A 26,659-nucleotide genomic window follows, 5' to 3' on the forward strand; every position below is an offset into this window, starting at 1 on the left:
GATAGCTGTGAATCCATAATCAAGATTCAACGTGTGGAGTATGTTTTAACCCCACACCTGTTTGCGAGCAGCTTTGGGCCTATTAAAGGCCGCTCTGACACTCCATGTGCTGCCCGGTAAATAGGCCACCGTGCCTTATATTCATATTTGCTCTGATAACCCCATCGGTTATCAAATAACAGGCTCGTAGCAGCTACAGCAACTGCTGACACAGTCAAGTAATATAAGGAAAGGAAAATATTTCATGTATTTTTAGCTTCTTTTAATGCAAATTGGCAGCTGAAAAACCAGGAAGCAAGCCAGCACCGTATGACCAGCGAGCTCCCTGCAGACTTCCCACCAACTGTTGTTCTGGCCTCTCCTTCAGGAGGGCATCAACTTCGTTTTGTCCTCCCCCCCCCCAGAGACAGAAGGAACTTGCCAAAGTCATAAACGCACCATAACATTTTACGCTCACAGAATGTACCGTTTTCTCTTTGCGGGCCGCTTTCCGAGAGCCTCCAAAGAACCATTTGGGTCAGGGGAAACGCAACATATTAGAGGTATTTGACCCACGTACTTTTCCAGCTGCGCAGAACTTGAAACGCAGTCAAACCCACAGCCAAGAGCGAAGTCCTAGCAACAGCAAACTGTTCTGCAGCTTTCTGCCACGGTTCACACGTAGTCACCAGAGAAGCAATAGCTCATTGCAAGACATCAAACGACAAAGCAAAATGTCCAAGGCTCGTAAGGTTGCCAGCTTGGACCTGGAGATCTCTCAAAATTACAATTGATGTCCTAGTTACAGGAGTCAAGTTTCCTGACAGCTTTGATGGGTTGGTGATCTGGCTTCACTTTCTCACTTGGTCGCCAGCTTCGCTTTCTTGTTGGTGCACTCTAATCTGGAGAACCGGGTTTGATTCCCCACGCTGCCACTTGAGCTGTGGAGGCTTATCTGGTGAACCAGATTAGCTTGTGCACTCCAGCACACGCCAGCTAGGTGACCTTGGGCTAGTCACAGTTCTTCTGAGCTCTCTCAGCCCCACCCACCTCACAGGGTGTTTGTTGTGGGGGGAGGGAAGGGAAAGGAGATTGTCAGCCCCTTTGAGTTCTCCTTACAGGAGAGGAAAGGGGATATAAATTCAAACTCTTCTTCATCTTCTTGGGGGGTAGATTGTATATGGCGTCATATTCTGCACTGAACTTCTGCCCCTCCCAAAATTGCACTGTCCAGACGTCGCTCCTAAATCTCAATGAATTTCAGATCCCAAACCATTGATTTAATCCCCCACTTTCCCCGGCTTATTTTATTTTATTTTATTTTATTTTATTTTATTTTATTTTATTTTATTTATTTATTTATTTATTTATTTATTTATTTATTTATTTATTTATTTATTTATTTATTTATTTATTTATTTATTTATTTATGGGATTTCTATACCGCCCAATCCCCAAAGGGCTCTGGGCGGTGTACAACATGGATTCCACATACAGTATATAAACAAAACCCCATTAAATTAAAATGTAAGTTTAAAAGTTTAAATATTTAAAACGCAGCAGTAATTCAGTAAAATGGCGTCAGCAATACCCCAGATTAAACCCTCCCCAAAAGGGGGAACAAGACAGTAACAAAAGTGGGTCCCCTAGATGACAGGGGGACTCCGAAAACCGGAGGAATAGAGTAGAAGGGGCACCAGCTTAGGCCAGTTTCAGGGTGGCTAACGTATATGCTTTACAAGTATCATCATGTAGTTTTATTTATTAGTTCGTTTAATTCAGTAGAAATTATTGGAAACTTTATGGTTTTACCATAGCATTTCCAGCAATTTCTACAGTGACATGATATCACTTCCGGTTTTTCCCTTCTGGCCTGGCAGCCCTAGAACCCAGTACTTCCTGCTTTTTTAAAGAGGAGTGTCTCTGTTACCATCACATAAAACAGAAGAGCCATGTTTTCTGACTGGTCAGGAAGAGACATTCAGAGCTGGTCTTTGGAGCTGTCAGCATTTTTCAAGCTCTTCGACAGACAGAAATTCTCATTAATACTTCCAGCTATCATGAAAAGTCAGCATAGCTTATTGTTAATGCCACTAGCCTGTAGGCACATTAAAAGCAAAAAGTCAAAAAAGAGAACTATTTTGTACAAACCCAAATAAGATCTTGAAAATGTTGGAAAAAATACTTTCCCGTATATGGGCCAGTTATTCAGAATCGCAGTTAGCACAGCCCACTAAGGAAGACAATAACAATAAATTTTGAATGACAATTAATCGCATATTAATTCAAATTAATTGTACATTCACTCAAATTTGATTCAACAAAACGGATGAACTCAATCCCGTGATACCAATTTGTCAGAGTCTGATCATCACTGAGCAAGAATCTTAGATGCCATATTTAGCAATGACTTCACTGTTCAGGAAATTCTCAATACAATGGATTGGCTTGATGAAGTGATACCAGTTTGCCAATGTCTGGTTTAAAGTCATTCAGCACAAGTCTTAAATCACCCTGTTTGGTGATCTGGAGTCGATGTCTGTGCTTGGAGAGAAGATGGACGACTATGCTAAAACCACCGAATCCGATGTTGGAAGGCAGCAAGAAGCTTCTGAAGCATTATCCACTGCGCAGGAATTTCCTTCTCTAACCAAAAACTCTTGGTACAATGTTGTAAGCGTTGGCTTCAGCTCAGTGTCATTTCCCAGCTTTGTTAGTTCTTCCTTCACTACACCTATATCCTCAGTATTGGAAAAATGGATTTATTACCCGATCTGGACTCTCCATCAAAAAAAAAAATCTTCAAATAGCTCGGACATATCTTTATGCAGCATATCCAAATGGTCAAAAATTATTTGCTGATCAGCATCTTTTAATTTTTTTTAAAAAAATTCATTAATAACAAATATAAAAAACAGTACGAGATAATGGGAAACAAAAATAAGAATAAAGAATGGATCTATACTTGATTACACAAGTAATAATTATATAAATAACATTCTGCAAAAATTAACAATTATATAAATGACATTCTGCAAACACATAAGATGATCAGTGGGAAGATAATAAAAACATTAATATATAACTACTGTTACTACTATTGTTTTCTAGAAATTTTCTTATTTGATATAATTTTCCATTCCATTTTAAAATCTTTTTTCCAGCACAGTCATTTCATTACTAAACCAAGCTGTTTATTGTTTATTGTTTAGGCGTAAGACATCAACAGTATACTCCTCCATCAATTTTAACTTTTTAATTAAAGAATGAGAAATACATTTTCCATTTCTCTTGGAATTCTTGGTTTAGGTTTCTTATTCACGTAACTCATTAATTTAGCCATTACTGCAAATTATCATCTTGAATCCCACGTTCTCTTCTAACTCAGGCTCAGAAATTGGTACAGCTCGTGATGGGCTATGTTTGAATAGAGTTAACTTTGAAATAAACTCAGTGACAAAAGATTTGGCCATAATAAGACTGAATCCTTGCAAAGACGTCTGTGAATTACCATGAGACACGGTTGCTGCTCGGGGTGGGGGGAGGCGAAACCAGCAGATGCCGCCCAGATAAGGGCAGAAGGGGAAGGCGAACCATGCTGGGAAAGGACTAACATCGCCGGAAGAAAGGAGGGGAGAACCGAGACGTTAAAGGGGCTCACCCTCCTTTGTGCCGGCCATGTGCTCGCCGGCTGACGATTTGACCACACATCTGTTTTCCATCTGTGCATGTGAGTATCCCTTTGGATCGGACCCCCCCCCCCCGCTTAATATAAGTCTCCCTGGTGTGCTATGGGGTGGGGAAGCCTTCCCTACTCTATTGGGTTTTCTCCCTGGGACTGCCCCCCCCGTAGCTGGGGTCGGGGTGGGCGGCCGGCCAGCACCAACTGGCCACGGCTTTTGTCAGCGCTCCCCGCTCAGTATCCAATCAGGACACAGTGGGCTGTGCGCGATGTGCGCATAGCCCTTTTTTAAAATTTCACGGACCGGAGATCCACGTGGATACGAAGCTACGTAAGGCCGGCTTTGACTGATTGACTGAGTAGAAGGCAATACAAAGCAGTGCTACACGTCGTATCCATGTGGATCCGAGGTACATGGAGGTGCGCAGAAACGGGGCTTTGTTTTAATTGCCTGTTTCTTCGTCTCCGCATAGTCGTTCTGCGCATGCTCGTGCAGATGTGGATCCATCAGTTTGAATGTTTAAAAAAATCCCGCCCCAGCACAACGCAGCAGCCAATCAGGATAGCCCCTGAGCAGATCGCGCGTTTGATCCGCCGACAGTGGGGACTCCTGCGTGGCTTCTGCGTTTCTGGGAACAAGGGGGCAGAAGCTGCAGTAGGGACCATGAAACCATGTTCAAAAGGTCCCGAATCTTACCAAACCGGTTTGTATCTACTTTCATTTTTGAAGTGGGGAATCGACCTTTGACTATGTCTTTCCGTCAAATGGACTTTGCCAGGGAAGATTATTGGTGGTCGGTAACCAGTCCCTGAGATCCATCTTTGAGCTTCTCATTGAGGAACTCTACAATTTGCAAGGAACCCTCAGGGTTCCCTGAAACGTAGTTCAAAAAGAATTGTGGGATCGCACGTCCTGCAGGGCATTGCCCACGTAGCTGTCCATGGAATGACTTCTCAGAAGCATCACCAAGCCCATCTGTTGCTTTTCTTCCAGACCGGGACATCATGTCCTCTTTCCCAACAAGGCTATAACTTCTCTGGCTGAGAGATCAGGCAAAAGACATAAACAGAAAGATGCCAGTAGATTCCCGTTTCATAAGAAGAAGCACCAAAATGGCCTAAACCAACAGCCAGCCTCCACCCAACTTTTAAAAAAGGAGCCAAAATTAGACAGATGCTTCGAAATGCAAGGGCTGTGGAGTATGATGTCACCATCTCTGCGATTGGCTTCTTATTGGGACAAAAATGGGTTTGGGATTAATTAAATACACATGGCAGTGAGGTCGGGGGAGCCAAAAACCTATTAAACACTTTAAATGTTTTTTTCCCCTTAAGAAAAAAAAAAGCCCCTAGTTGAACCTGATCCAGAGTCTCATTATTAAAAATATTTGGCTCTGCTTCGTGACTTTAATGAAGAACATTTAGGGGGGAAACAAAGAAGTGAGAGTTCCAGTAACTCTGCACTCCGTCATTTTCCAAGGGTGCAAACACTGATGCTGGCTTCTATATGCAATTCTGTTTTCCACACAACACAGGGGATGCGATGTACTCTCCCGCAACCAGGAGGCAGACCAGACCTCCTCACCCCTGTCAAATGGTTTATGCAGCTAAACGCTATTGCAGGCGCTAGCTGGCAACCCTTCTCCAGTAGTTCAAACAACTGACAGGAAGAAGTATCTTCTGGTAATCATACCACTCTCTTTTCTCCACTTGTACTGTCCTTTGTGGGGGAGGACTTGATGTTATGGTGACACAGACCTCTGTCTCAGAGGCCCTTTCCGCACGGGCCGTTTACAGTGCCCTAGGGACGGCAAAAACGCCATCCCTAGGGAGCTGTTTGCATGGGGGGCACAGCTGCTTCGCAGCCGCACCGCCCTCGCTCCCCCCAGTGGCGTGAAGCCGCCATTTTCCCACCTCGCTCCCTGAGCGAGGTTTTTGGAAAACAGCAACTTCCAGCCACTGCTGTGCGAACGGCAGCGGCTGGAAGGCACCATCCCCTCTTTCCCGATAGACTTACCTTCCCTGCGACCTTCCACCACGTCGCCGAGGCCTGGGGACACGCCCCCCACCCTGCGACTCAGGAGCGGTTGCGCAGGGCAGGGGGCGTGTCCCCTGGCCTCAATGATACGCCAGAAGGTCGCAGGGAAGGTAAGTCGATTGGGTGATGGTGCAGCGCAGCGCCGTCTTCCCTGTTGTTACCGGGACCGTTCATGCAAACGGTCCCGGGGGGGGGTTAGGTTGGCGTCATGTACGCCAACCCAACCCCCAGCGTGGCCGTGCGGAAGCGGCCAGAATGTGAGTCATACCAATTTCCTAAATACCAGGATGGGGGAATTTAAAGCATAGATTTGACATGAGAACCCCTAAGAAGAGCCCTGAGAGAGCAGACCAGTGGTCCATCTAGTCCAGTATCCTATTTTACACAGCGTCTAACCAGCTGCCCTGGAGAGGGGCAACGAACAGGGCATAGAGGCCTTCCACTCATGTTGCCTCCTAGCCAATCCAACAGTGGTAATACTAGTCTGACCCCAAAACCATCTACTAAGCTCAGACTGCCTCCAAAGTACCAAGAAAGATGTGTCCATCTAAACCACTCCCAGAGATAATTCCATCAAGTTGAAACTAGTAGGGAAAAGTCCGTGGCGGCTGATCCTATTGTCCATTCAGAAAAAAACCCTCTTTATATGGTGTGTAGTTGTCCTCCAGGTTGATACCAGGCAAGATGGCCCTCAATAGGTGGTCCACACTCCAAGAAGTAGCATCATAAATGGGGTTCTTTATGGTCTCAGGGGCTCACTGGGAAGAAAATGGTTGGAACAAGTATTTTTTCAGGCAGAGAAAGACCGGCCACTGATCTTGATGGGAAACTTGCCAGTGGGCTACTGCCCTGTAGAGTGGACAACCTCTACATAGGCCTAGAGTCTTCCTAGAATTACAGCGGACCCCCAGACTGTAGAGAGGATATTCCCCTGGAGGAAACAGCATCTTTGAAGGGTGGAGTCCACGGAATCCCATCCCACAAAAATCCACATCCACTGCGTTTCATCCCTGAGACCTGCAGTCCTTCTTTGTGCATTCATTCCCATCCATCATGAGGATGGGCATCTCACAAGTAGTTCACAATTCCCACTGCAAAAGAGGCAGCTACAACGAGTTGTACACTGAAGACTGGTGACCTTCTGGAATCAAGGAGTGGAAATCCCACTGAGGATGTTGTACACTAAGCACGGCTGTGCATTCCAGTGCCTCCCAAACCCAATACTCAGCATTCCGGCAGTGATCACCACAGGAACGTTTGCCTGGGGAGATTCGATAAGCATCGGCTGCTTTAGTGACCAGAGTTGACTCCTTTTCCATTGAAGAGGTGAATGGTGAAGCACCTGTCAGGTTTGGTGAGGTTAGACAGGCATAGAAGGAAGCTATGTGCTATCTTGGCTTCCTAGTGATGGGCAGAGAGTGCTGAGGGTCTAAAAACTATGCCATGCATGGTCGGTGTAACACTATCCATTTGGGTGGTTCTTCTATTGCTTGTTGTTTTCTAGAATTCAGAATAATTCACCTTTGGCTGGTGACCTGAATTGGTGGATAGAACCAAGAAAGGCCACTTCAAGAGAAGTTCCAATGATTGGATCTCACTTTGGATCATGGATTTTGTTTTGATCTGGCCTCTCTCTCTTTTTTAACACCCTCCCCCTTTCTGTTGTGTATATAAATTGGCCTGCTGGGCAGTGGTGGGATCCAAAAATTTTAGAAACAGGTTCCCATGGTGGTGGGATTCAAACTGTGGTGTAGTGCCAATGGGGCTGGGCGGGGCACAACGGGGGCATGGCCGGGCATTCCTGGGCGGGGCATTCCGGGGTGGGGCTGTGGCAAGGACGCAGCCACTGCGCCGGTCCTTGGGCGGGAAACGAATGCACGCAGGCGCAGGCTGCCACGCACGCTGGTGCACGTCCTGCTAGACTGCTTCAAGCTCTGTGCACTGCTGCTGAGAGGAGGGGCGTAACTAAGGCAAAAATCACGTGGCAAAATCACCAATTAGTAACCCCCTCTCGGCACACACAAATAATTAGTAACCTACTCAGGGAACCTGTGAGAACCTGCTGGATCCCACCTCTGCTGCTGGGTTTGCACTCCTGTGCACCTGTTGAATTGACCTCAGATTCCAGAAAGCCGAGGCTGATATAAATTGTATCAGCCTTTAAGTTGCCTCTGGATTCCTGTTTTATTCTGCTATATGGCCACCCTTCTGGGCTCGGCTGAAATAGTTGATGTCCCCGTTCTCTGCTCTCTTGGCTCTCCAGCGAGGGGCAGAGAATCATTTTTATGAGAATCTGAAATGACTGATCTATTATGATATTGGCCGGCCCATTGTTCTCCTCAAAGAATTGGGACCCAAGGCAGGTAACAACTTAGAGTAAATAACAAATGAAACACAATCCAACACAGAAAAAAACTTAAAAAGCCTAAAACCGCAGCAGGCATGCTCTGACATAAAATCAGTTTCCTGGTCTACACGAAATAGTTCCAATTTACAGCCCTCTTAAAGGACCCCAAATGCTCCCCTTTAAAATTCTGTTTTGAAATCTCTCTGGTATGCCGGTAAAGTCAGATCTTTCCTTCTCTTTATGAGGCTGTTTTATCGTGTAAGGGCCAATTATTTAGAAATGCCTTGGCTCCAGTTAAGCTGCTTGAGGTGCCTTACAAAATAAAACACAATAAAACATTAAAAAGCTGCAATGAGTTAAAAACCTAGAATCAAACACCCTACCACAGCATAAAAACAGCATTAAAAATCGATAGTTTCAGGGGGTGTCTGCTGTGGAACAGCTAGATTTGAGTCCAGTAACACCTCAGAAACCTAAGCTTTTGAGAGTTAAAGTTCCCTTTGCCACAGGGTAGATTAGATTTCAATCAAATCAATTTAAACCACTAGTCAGTATGACTTGATTTAAATCATGGTTTTCTGCATAAAGTCTCATTCTTGCTGGTATAAGCTTGATATTTACAGCCATATGAGAGGTTTTTTATTTTTAGGATAACTTTTTAGATTAGTTTTACATTGAAAATGCTGGGGAGAAGAATTAGGACTAATAAAAGGAAACACTTCTTGGTGTTTGGAATATGCTGCCACAGGAGGTGGTGATGGCCACTAATCTGGATAGCTTTCAAAGGGGCTTGGACAGATATATGGAGGAGAAGTCGATTTATGGCTACCAATCTTGATCCTCTTTGATCTGAGATTGCAAATGCCTTAACAGTCCAGGTGCTCGGGAGCAGCAGCCGCAGAAGGCCATTGCTTTCACATCCTGCATGTGAGCTCCCAAAGGCACCTGGTGGGCCACTGCGAGTAGCAGAGAGCTGGACTAGATGGACTCTGGTCTGATCCAGCTGGCTTGTTCTTATGTTCTTATGTTCTTACGAGGCTCCACGTCACTCGCAAGGGTGGGTAGTTTGAATCCAGATTCACCCCCCCCCCCACTTCCCCGCTGCTCCAGATTGACCACGCATTTTCAAAAAGGTCTACTTCCTTCCAGGTTCTAAAATAATGCGTGCTGGGGGGGGGGGGGCGCGACAGAAACGGGGTGAATGCGTGTTCGACGCTGGTGTAGTGGGGAGTTCTGCAGGAAACCCGGATATTTGGAGTGACGAGCACGCATCTAATCGTGAGTGGGGAATCGACCTCTGTTGTCTGGAAAAGAGCTCATAATTCTGGTGGATCCCTAGGTCCCACCTACAGACTGGCATCCCTAAAAATGATGCAGACATGACATGTGGAACATATGAACAGTATGAACTACACAAAGTCATATATTCCACAGTCTGTATCTTTTTACCCTTCTGAACCATTTCGTTACAGTACAGCACTACTACTTGTATAAAAAAAGCCCTCCTGTATAATTTTGTTTTGCATAGTTGCAGAAAGCCAGGCCTGGTACCTAAAAGAGAGCAGGGTAGTTACCTGGCAAGCATCAGGGGAACTTACGCCAGCGGCCGGAGCTTTAGACTTAAAAGGTGTCGTGAATCTATTTAGGCCAATGCGGGCTTCTTTTGTGCTTTTTAAGCCTGCCCCACACTGTTGGGAAGCCTCTACAGGAGTGTTGGGTTGGGGGAGCTGCAGTACCACAGCTGGCTGCCCGGCCTTTTGGATTGGGCTGTCCAGAACACTGTCTTGGTGCTCCTGGGAGAACATGTCTGTGCCTACCTGTTTCGTCCAGGCCCAACTTCCCATTTTTAAACTTTGTTTACCAGAAAGACTAACCAGGAACAAGCATTAAAAGTATTAGAAGCACCTTTGGAAAAAGAAAGCTGCGTGCCCGGAGAGATTTGATTACGTGCAGCAAACTTTTGGCTTCTCTAAGGGTTCCAATCTGCTTTCCATCCCTGGCTTCCATCAGCCGCCACTACCTAAAAAATATACCAGAGCAAACAATTCTCCCACATCTGCTTCCATGTTTTCTGCAGCCATGACCCCAAAGACCAGATCAGAAACTAAGATGTTAAGCAACATCTCACTTGCTGCTGAACAGTTTAATCCCACAAACCAATCCACCACCACTCCAACAAGATTTAATATTCTGGAGAATTATTACCCTGAGGCATGGTCTGCAACAGTGGTGGCGAACCTTTGGCACTCCAGATGGTATGGACTACAATTCCCATCAGCCCCTGCCAGCATGGTCAATTGGCCATGCTGGCGGGGAATAATGAAATATGTAGTCCATCTAAAATTACTCCCCTACCAGTCTAATCTAATTGTAAGGAATATGTACATGTAATTATGCTGTATAACCCCTATGTTCCATGCTACATTATATCACAGACAGGGGACAGACTGTGTGGTGTGGTGTGGTGGTTGAGAGCAACGGACTGTCATCTGGAAAACTGGGCTGGATTCCCTGCTCCTCCACATGAAGCCTGCTAGGTGGTCTTGGACCAGTCACAGTTCTCTCAGAACTCTCTCAGCCCCATTTACCTCACAAGGTGTCTGTTGAGGGGAGAGGAAGGGAAAGAGTTTATAAGCCACTTTGAGACTTCCTTGGGTTGAGAAAAGTGGGGTATAAATCCAAACTCTTCATCTTCTTTTGTCCTGTCCCCCCCAGTCAAGTCTCAGTCTCTTTGTGTGTGTAAAGTTCTGTCAAGTAGCAGCTGACTTATGGTGACCCCAACAAAGGGTTTGCAAGGCAAGTGAGAAGCAGAGCGGATTTGCCATTGCTTCCCCCTGCAAAATCTTCCTCGGTGGTCTCCTTCCAAATTCCAACCCTATTAGCTTTTGATATCCGATGAGATCAAGCAATTGGCCATGCTTGCAGGGGCTGATGGGATTTGTAGTCCGTAAACATCTGGAGAGCCACAGGTTGCAGACCCCTGAGCTATACCATGCCTCCTTCCCTCCATCTCAGATTGTTTGGCCCACTCTAGACTAATTGTTGACAACCACTTGGGGCAACCCATTACTCTTTCCACAAATGGGTTCCCAAATCCTTCTTTACATCCAGAAACAGGATTCTCCGTGTATGTGACTACCATGTTGTTAATTGTCAGGTTTTGAATGTGTGGCTTCATTTGCTTCATGCATGATGCTGATGCCCCTTTCCTGAGCAACCTCCAGGTGGAAATTACCTCCTGTTAATAGATTTACCTCAGGGGAGCTTCCCAAACTCTCAGTTCTGACCTCAACGTAAAATGCTTGAAGCCTTTGAAGTGAAGGGATGGAGACAGATGCAACTTTTAAGAAACATTACATCTGTCTTCACTCGGGGTCTGCTAATCCCACCTGGTCCCCTTGAAAGGAAATAGGCAGAACTGGCCCATCAGAAAAAAACACGTATTGTTTTCTTATCCACCGGAAACCCTGGATCTGAGAAGTCTCAGATGACTGAGACAACTTTGTAGTTGAGTGCAGATCCTAAACAGAGGGGCTTTCCCCCCCTACAGAAGGGAGCTAAGGTCGACTCGGTTCCCTTCAGTGGAGGGTGATTCCAGGCTGTCCCCACAGCAACTGAGTTGGCCCTGGAACTTTGGAAGCTAAGTGGAGTGGGATCATCTTGGTGCCTGTTTGCTCCTCGATGCGTGATTGGTGCTTATTATTCGCGATTGGGAAATGGGAGCGTTCTTTTTTTTTAACAGTTTAACAGTTTACAGTTTACAATTAAATGCGCTTTCTGCCCGCCTCGACTCTCTATTCTGCGCATGCCACAAAAGCGACTCGTGATTGGTTGAATGGATGAGGTGTCGTTTCTATGCTTCCCCACTTCGAAGCTTCGAAGCGGTACCGACCTTGTTCCGGCAGAAAAGTGTAGTTCATAACTGCGACAAGGATGTCGCATTTCTGAGGGGTGGGGGACTGAGACAAAACAATGTTGAGCTCGGTGGCAGTGGGGATTCACTGAGGCGAACCTAGGTAGAAACCAGTTCAACTCTGTCAGTGGGGAAAGCCCCAGAGAGGGCGGCCCCATGGTCCATCTCTCCTTCAGCACGGGCCTATGACCGTAGAAAAATCAAGGGAGTCCTTGGCTCTGCCAGGGAACCAGGCAGCCTACAGCTTTGGATGTACAGCATCCAAAGGCAGCAAAACAGTACATGTTCTGTCAGAATGAGTGTATGGATTTAGCAGAAGGTGATCCAAATGCACTGAGAAAGGGCTTGCATTGCGTATCAGTGAGCCTTTGGTCACCAGGTTTGTTTTTTCTTTTCTAGGCGGCAGCACGGGCACGTCCCCAACAACCTCCAGCACTGGGACCCCCTCGCCCTCTGCATCTTCTCACCTTCTCTCTCCATCGTGTTCACCCCCAGCCTTTCACCTGGCCCCCAACACTTTCAACGTCGGCTGCCGGGAGAGTCAGCTGTGTAACCTGAATATCTCCGATTATCCTCCGTGCGCCAGAAGCAACATGGCGGCCCTGCAGAGCTACCCGGGGCTGAGCGAGAGTGGATACAACCGGCTCCAGAGCGGCACGGCCTCTGCCACTCAGCCTTCTGAAAACTTCCTGCCTCAGCGGACTCCATCCTTGATCTCAGGAATGCCTGCTCCTTCCTCCCTGCCAAGCAACGGCAAGATGGACGCCTACGGTGGCCAACTGGGGTCATTCCCAGCTTCTCAGTTCCAGTATGTCATGCAAGCTGGCAACTCTGCCTCCACCTCTTCATCTTCCCACATGTTTAGCGGCGGCCACATGCAGCAGAGCTCCTACAATGCCTTTTCCCTGCACAATCCTTACAACTTATACGGATACAACTTTCCTGCTTCTCCAAGGTTGGCGGGAAGCCCCGAGAAACTGCCCACCACCCAAAGCACTTTACTCTGCTCTTCACCTTCCAATGGGACTTTTGGAGAGAGGCAGTATCTTTCAGCAGGGATGGATCATGGGATGCACGTGATCAACAGTCCTCCAGGCAACAGCCAACCAACAGCCAATGCCTGCGACAACAGACAGTACGGGGCGGTACCGGGGTCTTCTTCACAAATGCCGGTGCACATGGTTTAACCAGTGCTCGGAGTCATCCCCAGAGGAGCGACAACCTCGTTGCTTGTCATGGCAACGTCGTCCCCGTTGCTTCTGCAACTTAAAATAGGACTAGTCTTGGAGCGATGCATGGAAATGCAAGCCATCTACAGCTGCACCCCAAAGAACCAGACCGAGAGCTGCAGGCACAGCAGCCGTTGCGACCTTGCATGGCTCGTTGGCGACTGTCCCAGCGGATTCTTTTTTTTAACCGAGAAAATGGCAATCATTGGCAATAAACAGGGGAGGAGCCCCCTATATAATATATGCAATAATCATCTGAGCATGGTGTGAACTATTCACAGTAGAGGAAGTGCAGTGTGTGTGCGGTTCCTTCTGTGTTTCCGGGATGCGAGCAGGCCCTGAAAACCTCGGCTTGCGAAGCTGCACAGCCTTTGAGAGGCCGTTGTGTCGTCACTGTTGGTTCCATCTCGTTGTCATCTGCAATAACTCATTTGAATCTTGTGGCCTTCTCTTGCCCTCTGTAGCAACAGAACATTATATCTGAACTGAAATGTCTATTCCCGGGGTGGATTTTTACCTTTGGGAAAGTGCTAGTTGCTCTTTCCCATGAGAACAATAATTGGGGGAGGGGGGGATGAAATTATATATGAACGAGAGAAAGAAAGGGGGGAATAACCGGACAAAAGTTTCTTTCACCTTGACATGTGAGATGCTTGTTTAAACATACTTTGCTATGAAGAGATTCATAAGATGCTCAGTTGTATGCCCAGTGCCTTAAAGCTGTTGGTAGCCAAAGTAACATTAACAAGGCAACAAGCCAGCTGTTAACTTCCAGAATATATACACCCCCCCAGGAGTCAAATGTAAGGGCAAGAAGCTGCCGAATTTAGCTCATGTTAAATGGAGAGCAAACAATAAATGTGGGGAAAATGCTTGGCCTATGGCCAACCATCTTGCAATACATGAGAAAATGGCCGCCATTAACCTTAAGAGCTGACATTCTGCGCATCTCAGCCTGCCAACTGAGCTCAGACATCGCTGCCTTAAAAACAAACTTTCCTTTCTGATTTATGTTTCCTTCAACTCTTCTAAAAGTAAGCAGGCAAGTGACGCTTCTTACAAGCTAAGCTAGTAAAAGCTGTGTGAAACTTGCAAGTGGCAACTTAAGGAATACAGAAACTACAGTATAGAGATTTGCTTGAGGTGTTGTAGATAATGTATTTATGTTTCTAGTGTGGGGGGGAGGGGAACTCAATATTATGAATATTAAAGAAGGCAATAAATGGGTATGTAAAATATATATTAAGAAAGAAAATGTATAAAGATTTGCCCTACGCAGGGAACTCTGTTTCCAGGTGCCAAGCACAGAACTGATGCAAAATAAACCTTTGTCCTTTTCTTGTTTGGTCTGTCAGTCATCCAGGTACCTAGAGGTATTGGGGGAGATTTTACTTACTAAGAGTGAAGGCAGACATCATATCAAAAGAGAGGAAACAGCAGGCTGGGTTGCTAACTTCCAAGTGTGGTCTGGAATCACAACCAATATCCAGAGGTCAGATCCCCTGGCTGCTTTGGAAGGTGGACTATGGGGCTTTCCGCACTGACAGAGTTGTACTGGTTTCTATCTAGGTTCACCTCAGTGTAGCCCGCATCTCGCAACTGAGCTCAACGTTGTTTTTTGTCTCAGTTCCCCTCAGAACTATGACATCCCTGTACGCGGTTATGAACTGCACCTTTCTGCTGGAACAAGATTAGATGCAACCGCTTCGAAGCTTCAAAGTCGCGGATGCATTGAAATGACACTTCATCGGATTCAACCAATCGAAGCCACTCTTTGTGGCATCATGCGAGAACGGAGTCGTGTAGCCGGAGGCATGTAACTGTAAACTGTAAAACTGTAAAAAAAAAAGAAGCTTCCCGTTTCCCATTTTAACACAAGCTCCAATCCGCGATCGAGGCCGTAAGCAGGCACCAAGATATTGATCCGCCTTCACTTGAAAACACGGTTCCAGGGGCCAAATGAAGTTGATGGCGGACAGCCTGGATAAGCCCCCCCACTGAAGGGAACGGAGTCAACCTTAGCTCCCTTCTGTAGTGCGGAAAGCCCTTATATTGCTTTAAATCTCTTCCCCTCTTCCAAACTTCCAGGAATTTCCCAGGCTGGAGTTAGCAACCCTATTCTCCCAGGGGTGAGCGCAGTATTTTTTCTCCACTTCAAAATTTACATGACAGATGTCCATAGAAGTTAATCAAAAGTTCACGCCTTTCCATCTTGCCCTTCTCCAGTGCTTCTGGCTAGCTGCCCAGCTTTGAGAATTATTATTTTTAAGTTAGCACATTTACAGTTACTTGTTTATCCAGTCTTCCTACCAATGTCTTAAGAATGAAACCATTTAAAATATATATATATATAGTATAAAAGCATCTACGAAGGGGCGGCATTCATGCGCCGATGACAGCTTCCGTCGGCCAATAGTCTTCTAACTCACAGATGGATTACATGAACCCTCCATTTTAAGCTCTAGTGCACAGGTGTCAAACTCGCGGCCCTCCAGATGTTATGGACTACAGTTCCCATCATCCCCTGCCAGCATGCTGCTAGCAGGGGATGATGAAAATGTGAATAACTTAACATCTGGAGAACGAAGTGTGACACCTGAAGTGCAGGGTAAGGAACCTCGCGGCTCTCCAGATGTTCAGGACTACAATTCCCATCAGCCTCTGTCAGCATGGCCAATGGTAGGGGCTGGTAGGGGCTGATGGGATGCTGGTAGGGGCTGATGGGAATTGTAGTTCCTGAACATCTGGAGAGCCGCAGGTTCCCTACCCCTGCTCTAGTGCAAGGGAAATCTCGTGCAATCACTTTTCTGAAGCACTTATTTGGAATGAGAAGGGCGTCTTGTTTACAAAGCTTTCTGGACGTGGGTTGCATGCATCCCCTCCTGTGCCAGGATTTGGAATCCTATTACCTCCTTTTCCCACAGAAACATGGACAGAGGTCTTTTGCTTAGGACTGTGCCAAATACTCTCCTGTTGTTATTATTATTATTAATAATAATGCTTGCCAAGTGGGAAGTTAAAAACATTTCCCATCAGTCTCTTAAACTTACAGCCTTTCCCCCAGCTTTTCCATCTTCAGAACCGCTCTTTCCCCTGTTCTTTTTCTGCTTCTCGCTTCTTCCTGACTTAGTCACCTGGATGATCCCAGCCAATCAGCTTGCAAGTGTCCAGGATGACCCCGTAACGGTACGCAGCCCATCCGACTGGGAGAGACAGCAACAGACAGCAACATGAATGACCAGGCAAAGGTTTTCACGGCTTTGTAAAAAAAATATATGTTGGAAAAAAGTGGGTGGGTGGGGTCCTTTTGCATGATCCGGAAAATGTTCCTGAAGTACAGAAGATGCTTTTGGACAGTCGCTCATTTGCTGTAGCCATCTTCTGTCAGTATTAGAGCCTTTTCTCTTTTGCTTTGAAAATGTTTTTATATTGGATTTGCACAAATAAACCCATCCATTCACTTTCACCTGTGCAGCCGTTCGCTGATTTTCTTTTAGGAGCGAGTTTTCTAACCTGTTGAACCAGTGGTGGGATTCAAACATTTTTAACAACAGGTTCCGATGGTGGTGGGATTCAAATAACGACTGTTAAAAGTATTGCGCTAAAACATTTCTAATATCACTTTTTTTATTTTGAGTATTAAAAAAAATATTAATGCCTCAATAAATATATTTTGAAAGTATTAAAAAAAGTGATATTCTTTAATGCATTGTCGAAGGCTTTCATCGGCGATATCCTTGGGTGCTGTGTGGTTTCGGGCTGTATGGCCGTGTTCTGAAGCTTAACAGTTCTCTCCTGACGTTTCACCTGCATCTGTGGCTGGCATCTTCAGAGGATCCTCTGAAGATGCCAGCCACAGATGCAGGCGAAACGTCAGGAGAGAATGCTGCTAGAACACGGCCATACAGCCCGGAAACCGCACAGCACCCAAATGATATTTTAAATTTTAACAGCAGGTTCTGCAGAACCTTCGGAACCCCCCGAATCCCACCTCTGCCTGTGACCACCTATCTAACCCAACTTGGATCCCTGTGGCCTAGTTTTCCTCAGGTCAGAGCTTCCAATTGATGTTGGGAGCTCACGCAATTTGATAATTTGCCATGCATTTTTAAAAAAACCACACACACACACACACACACAGTGTGATTACCCACTGCTGGCTGTTTCCCAACCTCGCCCTGCTCTGGCACGAAAAGTCCGACCAGAAGCACTCCTGCTTACCCCGTGGAAAACGAGAAGTACATGCAGGGCAGGAAGAAGTGTGTCAAGACAAGAAAGACCCCAAAGAAGAAACACATTGGGATTACCCAGTGCCGGTGGGTAATCAGCCACAGAAAACTAACTTGACAGGGAGAAGGCTAGAATAGGACCGGCTTTCATGGTGCTCTCATTTTATCGACCAGGGAATCTTTGGAATTCTGATGCAGGGTTATGGGCACCAACACCAACTCTCTGCTAAGGGAGGCCGAGCCAACAACAAAAACTTCAGGGATGGACCGAAGGACCCATAATAGGCACCTCAGATCTCTGGGCTGGCTCACATAGTGCTTTCCCATACAAAAATCACCCTGGGGTGCTGTGTGGTTTCCGGGCTATATGGCCGTGTTCTAGCAGCATTCTCTCCTGACGTTTTGCCTGCATCTGGGGCTGGCATCTTCAGAGGATCTGATAGTTGGAAAGGAAAGCATGTGGAATATATATCCGTAAGTGATTTTTCTGGCTGAAATAGTCTGCAGTAGTCAGCAATAGCAGAACACAGAAAAATCAGCAATAGCCGAACACATAATAAACCAACCTGGACACAGAATATTATTTGAAAACACAGAAATTCTGGACCACTCTGACAACCACTATGTCAAACTACACAGAGAAGCCATTGAAATCCACAAGCACATGGACAATTTCAACAGAAAGGAAGAAACTATGAAAATGAACAGAATTTGGCTGCCAGTTTTGAAAAACACTAGAGTCAAGACAGTGACTAATCAGCTCCACACAGACACAGGATGACTATAGACAATCAAAGGGAACAAAGGCCAGACTACTTCTATTTAGATGCCTCACCTATTGACCTTGCTATCTCCATTGTTACTCACGTGCTACACTTCATTGTTACTCAGTTGCCAGGCCACTCCTATTCAGATGCCCTCACCTATTGACCTTCACTCACAGGTATATATACTCCACTTGCTTTCCTTTTCAACTATCAGATCCTCTGAAGATGCCAGCCACAGATGCAGGCGAAACGTCAGGAGAGAATGCTGCTAGAACACGGCCGTACAGCCCGGAAACCGCACAGCACCCCAGGGTGATTTTTGTATGGGAAAGCACAATGTGAGCCAGCCCAGAGATCTGAGGTGCCTATTATGGGTCCTTCGGTCAATGCCTTGTATTTTTTTCATGTTTTTCTGACAAAGGGAAAAAAAGAATATCCAAAGCAACAACACTCCTGTGTAAACCAAAGCTTAGCAGTTTTTTTAAAAAAAATTTTTATCAAGTCATTCCTTCACTTGAATAACGTAAATATTGATGGATGTCTTTTGTCTACCATAAGAAGTCCTGATGATCGCAACTGTTCATGACAAAGTAAAGAAATAAAAGTCTGTGACCTTTGCATCTTCTATGCTGCGGTTAGAACCAAAATGGTCACAAAGTCTACTGCGCATTGTGGTGAGTTAGAATTGACATCCAGCCCCCCATGCTGTTCAGAGATGAAACGGAGGGTTCGGCTATTGACCACATCAGGAGTCCCCAACTTTTTTCAGCACGCAGGGTCCTTTGGAATTCTCACACATCATGGTGAGCACAGCCACAAAATGGCTGTCACAAAATGGCTGCCACATGAAGTACAGCCAGCCACAAAATGGCTGCCAAAGTTTATCTTCAGTTCCACAGGAAAACCCTTCGTGCTGTGGTAGCAGCTGCTGTCAAAGCATCATATTAAAAATCTGCATAGCCAGTCAAATCTTCAGCAACCAATCGGAAGCTTTGTTGGACAAAATCTCCACCTGACGCCACCCACTTTCTCAAAAACACTTGGTGGGCATCTGGAAAGGTGTTGACAGGTGCCATGGTGCCCACTGGCACAATTTTGGGAAACTTTGGACTATGTTATAGTATTATGAAAGGGACGTGGTCTTTGAGGTGTTTTTGTGCAGGCCAGCAAAAAAAGGGGAAGCCCTATTTGACAGCTACCCTGTTTCCCCAAAAATAAGACCTACCCTGAAAATAAGCCCTAGCATGATTTTTCGGGATTTTTGGAGGATGCTTGGAATATAAGCCCTACTCCAAAAATAAGCCCTTGTTACAGATTCCCCGTTGCAGCTGATGTGGTCACGTGGGGGGCGCAAAATCATGGAAAAAAGAAGACATTCCCTGAAAATAAGCCCGAACACATCTTTTGGAGCAAAAATTAATATAAGGCCTTGTCTTATTTTTGCGGAAACACAGTAGAAAGCTGTTCCAAATCATACAAATGGAAAGGTGTATTTGAAGTTTCAGGAGAAGAGGAGCTAGAGGACATGACCAAAGGAGTAAAACTGAATTGATGTTTGCTGCAACTAAAATGATATAATCTAACATTTCTGAGTTTGTGAAGGGAATCTAGATTGTGGATTTCTGTGTGCGGTTGTTTTGGTCTGCTTCCACTCGGAGATTTTCTCTATCTTTGCTTCCAAACTGAAGCATGCTCAAATTGTCTTCTTTCTAGGCTTTCCCCATCTTCAGTATGCTCGTTCTCAAACATATTGTACGCCTGTCTTTTGGGAAAGTATGAAGCCCACATGTGTTACCAAACCATGTGGAAGAAATGATGCACTCTTTTCCTGTCCTCTAAAGGTACCAGCCACATTGATGCCACTTGCCTTCAGTGAGGTTCGGTTTCCTTCAGCTTAAAGCCAGTGGGTTTTTGTGGGTGATTGTATTAGAGTGCCATCGCAATTATGGATTTTAAGAAGAGGTGGGATCCAGCAGGTTCTCACAGGTTCCCGAGAGTAGGTTACTAATTATTTGTGCGTGCCGAGAGGGGGTTACTAATTGGTGACTTTGCCACGTGATTTTTGCCTTAGTTACGCCCCTCCTCTCAGCAGTAGCGTGCAGAACTTGAAGCAGTCTAGCAGGAGGTGCACCGGCGTGCGTGGCAACCTGTGCCTGCGTGCATTCGTTTCCCGCCCAAGGACTGGCGCAGTGGCTGCGTCCTTGCCACAGCCCTGCCCAGGAATGCCCCGCCCTCAGAATGCCCAGCCATGCCCCCATCGTGCCCCGCCCAGCCCCCTGGTGCTACGCCACAGTTTGAATCCCACCACCATGGGAACCTGTTACTAAAATTTTTGGATCCCACCACTGATTTTAAGTCCCCCCCCCCAGCAAAGCCCTGGAGTGACACAACAGGAAAAATGTAGGGGAAGTGACAGCCATGATGGGCTAGCCAAGGAGAAAGTGTGTGAAAGTTCCATGTGGAAGTTCCATCACCAAAGCACATCTCTCTACTTTCACAGGGGGAGTAGAAATATCACAAAGAACCCTTGTCATGAGGAAGCAGCCCAAAGCCCCCCCCCCCCCCGCACAGGCCAATAAACACAGGTGTAGGATGGTTAAAAAACTGTTTTTTTGGGGGGGGGATTTCGCACAGATCTTGCACCTAAAACCAGTCTGCCCTGTGTTATTTTCCCCAAACCAGTTTTCTTTTAGAATCGCGCTATTATCAAGTCTTTTCAAAAATCCCAGGTTGTAGCTGCTCACAAGTGAATGGCACTCTACTTACCTCTGTTTTCCATTTTTTGAATTTTGTGGGAGGCACTTTATTCACCTCTGTTTTCATTTTTTTTAATTTCGCGGCTTAAATCTTCAGAGCTACACAGGTGCAGATGGATGTATCGTGAGAAATCAGCATGGCTGTGGGAGTTCATTTGTACATGCCTGCATAGTTTGCATGGGTGGGACGTAAATAAAAGACACATCTCTGTGTGAAGGTGCAACAGCAACCCAGATTGTTTCCATGGGCTCCAATTGCTGCCTGCATGGCATGCGAACGCGAAAACAGGAAAATGGGTTACTCTATCTTGACTGCAACCCATTATACATTTGCTGTGCAGAAAGGGTCTAGGCAGCTCTAGGTCTGAGGGCAATTCTGCACTCACTAACTCAACCTAGGTTCATCCCGTCAGGCTGAAATTGCCGACCTAGGTCAATTCCTCCATTACTCCGCACAGCAGCCGAGGTCATCCTGCCGGAGCCGAGCTCAGAGGATGGGGTCACCTCGGTGTGTCATTCGCTCCTCGTTCCTGATAGGCTGCTGCGTTGCTACGAACAGTGTGTAATCTGCCCTCCATTTATGTACATGGCTGTTGCTTCTATACAGAAGCGGGGGGGGGGGGCTTTTCACCAGCACAAGTCTCCCGATCCACGCATGCCCAAGACATTCGTCTGTGATTGGCTGAACAGGCGAATCGAGGCGATGGAGATTCCCCACTTTACCAGCTTTGACCTGGGTTCGCCGAAAAAATGGTACCTCCCTGGTGGAGTCAGAAATTTAACGGCAGGACAGAGCAGAGCAGGAATGGACCCGCGTGGAACTCGCCGGATGTGGGGAGTACCTAGGTCGAACCTTAGTGAGTGTGGAATCTCCCTGAAGGAGGCTTTGGGCTGGAAGAAATCTTTAGAGTGAGGCTTCTAGTTGCCATTCTTCACATAGTGAAGTGATCTACGGCAGAACAAGCATTTAAAATAAAACTTACACTGCAGTACCAACAAGAGAACCAGGTGTAAGCAATCAAGCCAACTCCCAAGAGTAGCACAGAATCCAATTCAAAATTACATATTGAAGAACAACCGTACACATTTTCCTTCCTTGAAATGAGTAGGACTCTGCTGAAATTCAGGCTAGCGATTTGGCCTCGGCTTCCAATCACGGCAGTGGAATTGGTGCAGGAAAATGTTCCCGTGGACTGCCTGTATTGCTACTAGGACACAGTGGACAGTCATTGACCCTTTCCGCACAATTAATTTAAAACGTTTTGAGGCAAGGAATAAAAAGTTTCCTCCATGGAGTTCCACTTTTTTTTTTACCCCCAAACTTTTACCAGCCTCAAAATGTTTTTAGTGAATCTCCTTTTAAAATGATTCCCCAGTGGAAACATTTTGAAAATGGCTTCAGTTGCTCCAAATCCAAAACCTTTATTAGGCATAAAACTGGTGTGTGTCATGAATTCCAAATACAGTAAAAAGATCATTATTACACAACTTGCAGTTCACAGAGTAAAAATGTAGCAACAGCTTCAGAGATTTCAGCATTAGAGTTATTTAGAAGCTTAGCCATTTTTACCTTATCAGAAAGAAGCATAAATCCTGTTGGTAGTACAGTTCTCAAATCAGTTCTGATGTTGTTATATTTTGAACAGTGAAGCAGAATTTGAGAAAGTGAATCAGTTGTATCAGGACAGAATCGACAGCGACGCTCATTTTGTGGGATATTAGAGAAGCGACCTTGGAGATGTACTGACGGAAAAGAGTTACACCTTGCTCCAGTCATGACCCATCTGCAATTATAATTAACAAGATGTTCCAGGTATATAGCAGGGCTAGATTGCTGAGGGATAATCCCAGTTGCTTTGTGCTCTATTGACTATGTTTTCCATGCTTCTCTGCTTCCCTGAACTTCTTCCTTGATGCCATTTTCTAAGATCATTCAGTTCCCCCTCACCTGTTTATTTACAGCATTTCTCTGCTTGTTTTTTTTGGGGGGGGCAATCTTTGAAGCACTGAGCATACAAGAAGTATATATGCAACATAATTCTGTGAGGCATTAAAGCACCAATTCAACATAGAACCGGGGGGGGGGGGATCACAAAATGGCGGCCAGGAATCATTTCCAGGGAATGAGTGCGAACAAAAGGGGGGATTGTAAACGTTTGACTAACGTTTTAGGAGATTTGTACAGAAAGGGTCATTCACGTGGAGAAATAATCAAGAACTGCAGAAAAATCCCGGAAAATTATCTAAGCTGAGCAACCGTTTTCAAAAGAAATATGTGAAACCAAATCAACTGTGTGGCTAAAGAATGCTAAATGTTTCGATGCTGGAGCAACATAACAATTTATCAAGTTTTGACAGACCTCCCAAAGATGCTTCCCAACTCCTGCCCTTGCTCTGTGGAAGGGCGGGGGGAAATGGAAGGGGAAGAACATTGATCACAAACTGGACATTACTTCCTGTTTTGAAACAGGAAGGGATATCATGATGTTCTAGGAATTTTCAACTCTGTATGGAAGGAACAATAAAGGTTTTTAAAATCCCTAGCGCATCATGACATTATTTCCTATTAGGAAACAGGAAGTGACATCCCAGATCTCTTGGGCGACTCTTTAGTGATGTTTAGATCCTCTGGATGCTTCCATCTCCAAAACAGTTACTCTTTTGTGAGTTGCTCTCATGTGGCGTAGGGGCTGCGTCTGAGTAAGGCAGCTACATGTGTGGATCTGGACACAAATCCAGGGCCCGCACAGCCTTGACAGGAAAGGATTAACTTCTTATTGAATTTCCATTGTACTATTGCCCCTGTTGCTTCTGTATGATTTACAAGTAGATCAGAAAGTGATTTTTTTTCCAATGCAAGCTGGAGATTCAAGGGGGCGGGGCTAGAAGTCTGGTCTTCCTAGCCCTGGTTCGGCCACATCTTTGGGCCTTTCCCCACTTACCTTAAGCTCCGCGCTACTTGAGGAGAGTAGCACGGGGTCCCCCGGCACTCCCCACAAGAGGGGCGGCGACAGCGCAGCCGCCCCGAAGCTGCTGCTGTCGCGTCCCCTCAGCTCGTGGCATCCCTGGCGCTCTTGCAGCACGTGGCATAGGGGGGATCCGGTGAGTGGGGAAACGCCCTTTGAATCTGCAAGCCGAAGAATAACCAGTGCCCAGGTAGCACTAAAATAGGAAAGTTTTTTTATTTAATTTCTTCCTGCTACCAAAGGGCCTTTTGGATAACATGGCAGATTCTACTGAAGTTGTTGGTAGCAAATGCTCCATTTTACGGAAATGGTCAGCATCAGAGTAAAGCTGTGAAAATCTAAGCCGTGGACAGGAGAGGCCCTTAGCCATACATCGGCTTGTGGAGAGTTTGTTTCCCAGCTTCAACAGGGAATTCGAAGTAGGATGTTCCAAATCCTGGAAATTTTGCTATGGGATCAATTGTCCAAAAATTCATCTGTTCCATGACATAACAAGATGAATAAGGGCTCCATGGAGCCCCCTGTGTGTGTCAGGCATGCATATTTTCTCCAAATAGAGTTCAGTTAAGACTGAATATAACCCCAAGAAATTCTCTCTACGAACCAGGCTCTAATACCTGTATTTTTGTCTCGCCAGTTGCTACTACAATTGCCCCACTGGGAGATTTTTTAAATTCAGTTTTCTGTGACTATCATTCATTTCCCGCCCAGCACTTTAATTGCTAAAATGGACCCAAATAATTTATGGTGTCTAAAAATCTTTCTCTAACACTTCTCACGGGCGAGGAAAGGAAATGGCAGTCCTGCAGATTTCAGTGAACCAAAACTGCATACCAAAACTTCCACCTCATCTGCCCATCCCTCTGTCCTGACTCCACATGACCCTGTACGGTTTCCTCTACACACAGTCAGAGACATTATAATTAGTTTTAAGAACATTTTCTCATGTTTATAAGCATCTGCAATTGAACCACACATTTCCAACTGCGCCCTATGTTGTATTCCCTGCCCACCCATTCAATCGTGATCCTGTCATTCTAATCCTCACTCTTTGAAATACACTTTAAGTCGGATTACCCCGGCTGATTACCCCGATCTGGTGTGAAAACTTGTGCCAGAAGTGCTCTCGCTTGTCCCAGGGTTGTATCTAGTGGTGGGATTCAAATAATTTAACAACTGGGTGTTTATTTTTATTTATTTATTTATTATTTCAATTTCTATACCGCCTGATCCCTGAAGGGCTCCGAGCGGTGAACAACATAATATAAAACAGGAAGCATTAAACAGGAGCGAATCCAGTACACAATACATAGGCTCCATCAATAAAACGTCTTAAAATACTTAAAACCCGCGGTTAATAATTAACATTTAAACAAGGCGTCCCGCCTCAATTTCAACCCACCCCAAAAGAGGGGGGGACGGCAGGCCCCTCAATATGAGGGCTCTGATGTACCAGTGCCAGGGTAGGAGCAAGGAGGGGGCACCGTATCAGCAGCTAGGCACTCCAAAGGCCCGGTGGAACAACACAGTCTTACTGGCCCTGCGGAACTCGCCAAGGTCCCGCAGGGCCCGGACAGCTGGAGGAAGGGTGTTCCACCAGGCCGGGGCCAGTGCTGTAAAAGTCCTGGCCCGTGTGGAGGCCAGCCGCATCATTGAGGGGCCTGGGACCACCAGCAAATTGGCCTCTGCTGACCGCAGAGGCCGAGTGGGGACATAGAGAACCATTACAAGAACCATTTTAACAACCAGTTCTGCCGAAGTGGTACGAACCAGCTGAATCCCACCACTGGCTGTATCACAGTATCGTGAGACGTCAGCATGGTTCTGGGGGTTCATTTGTGCAGGCCTGCGTAACTATGCATCAGTGGGAGGTAAATAAAAAAAATGGACTCACCTCCGTGCGAAGGCGCAACAGCAACCCAGATTGTTTCCTTGGGCTCCAATCGCTGCCTGCCTGGATTCACACAAACAGGAAAGAGGGTTACTTTATCCCAACTGCAACCCGCTATATACATTTGCTGTGCAGAAAGGGCCAGAGTGCTTCAGTAAAGTGGGATAAAGCCATGATTGGTTCTTTGCTTTGAGGGAGGAAGGTGGGGGTGCCAAAAAAAACACACTCATGAGAGCACCATGCTGAGGATCACTGACCTGGGATCATTACACTTCTGTTAGGCACAGGGCAAGGCCCTGTCCTCAGAGCTAAGGCTCTGTCCGGTTACTAAAATAACCATCCCAAAAGCTTCTTCAGTGTTCAGAGATTTATTGTTTCAATTCTGCGCAGAAGAGGGAACTCTCCTCTGTTAGCAACAGGGAGGAGGTTCAAAGGGGCTGTTGCTTGTGTAACATAATTTATACCCTCTTACAAACATCCCTCCTTGTCTTCTAACCATTGGCTAGATTTGGAATACGTACACATTGCTATTTGAATCTTCCACTCCTCTCTAGGGCCCACCTTGCTTTTTACAATTGGGTGTGTATTCTCTATGTCATCTCGGCCCGTTCAGAGATCTTGGTTGCTATAGCAACCCAGCTTTACTTCGCCCTTATCTGTGTTTGTGAGCTCTTGCTAGTTTCTTATCTCCTTGGTGGGGCCCTGTTTTCCCAAACCACCTGAAAAACTCAGTGTCAGGCTGCCCTATAAGTTTCGTTTCTTCCAACGAAAGTAAGTTTTTGAAGTGATTGGTACCCAGCGAATTACACTCATATAACTTATATGATTAAATACAATGGCTTAAAACATCACAAACTATATG

At 46.0% G+C, this 26,659-nt stretch overlaps 1 protein-coding gene across 1 annotated transcript in view; it reads left to right on the forward strand.

Moving 5' to 3' along the window:
* TBX15 (T-box transcription factor 15) overlaps positions 1-14,526 on the forward strand; it is a 173,303-nt gene extending 158,777 nt beyond the window's left edge. The window contains exon 8 of the mRNA XM_048482794.1: positions 12,359-14,526. Coding sequence (XP_048338751.1) covers positions 12,359-13,146 — 788 coding nt within the window. The 3' untranslated portion in view covers positions 13,147-14,526. The remainder of the gene's footprint in view (positions 1-12,358) is intronic.
* The last annotated feature ends 12,133 nt before the right edge of the window (positions 14,527-26,659 follow it).

This window comes from Sphaerodactylus townsendi, unplaced genomic scaffold, assembly GCF_021028975.2.
Source record: "Sphaerodactylus townsendi isolate TG3544 unplaced genomic scaffold, MPM_Stown_v2.3 scaffold_23, whole genome shotgun sequence".
NCBI lineage: Eukaryota > Metazoa > Chordata > Lepidosauria > Squamata > Sphaerodactylidae > Sphaerodactylus > Sphaerodactylus townsendi.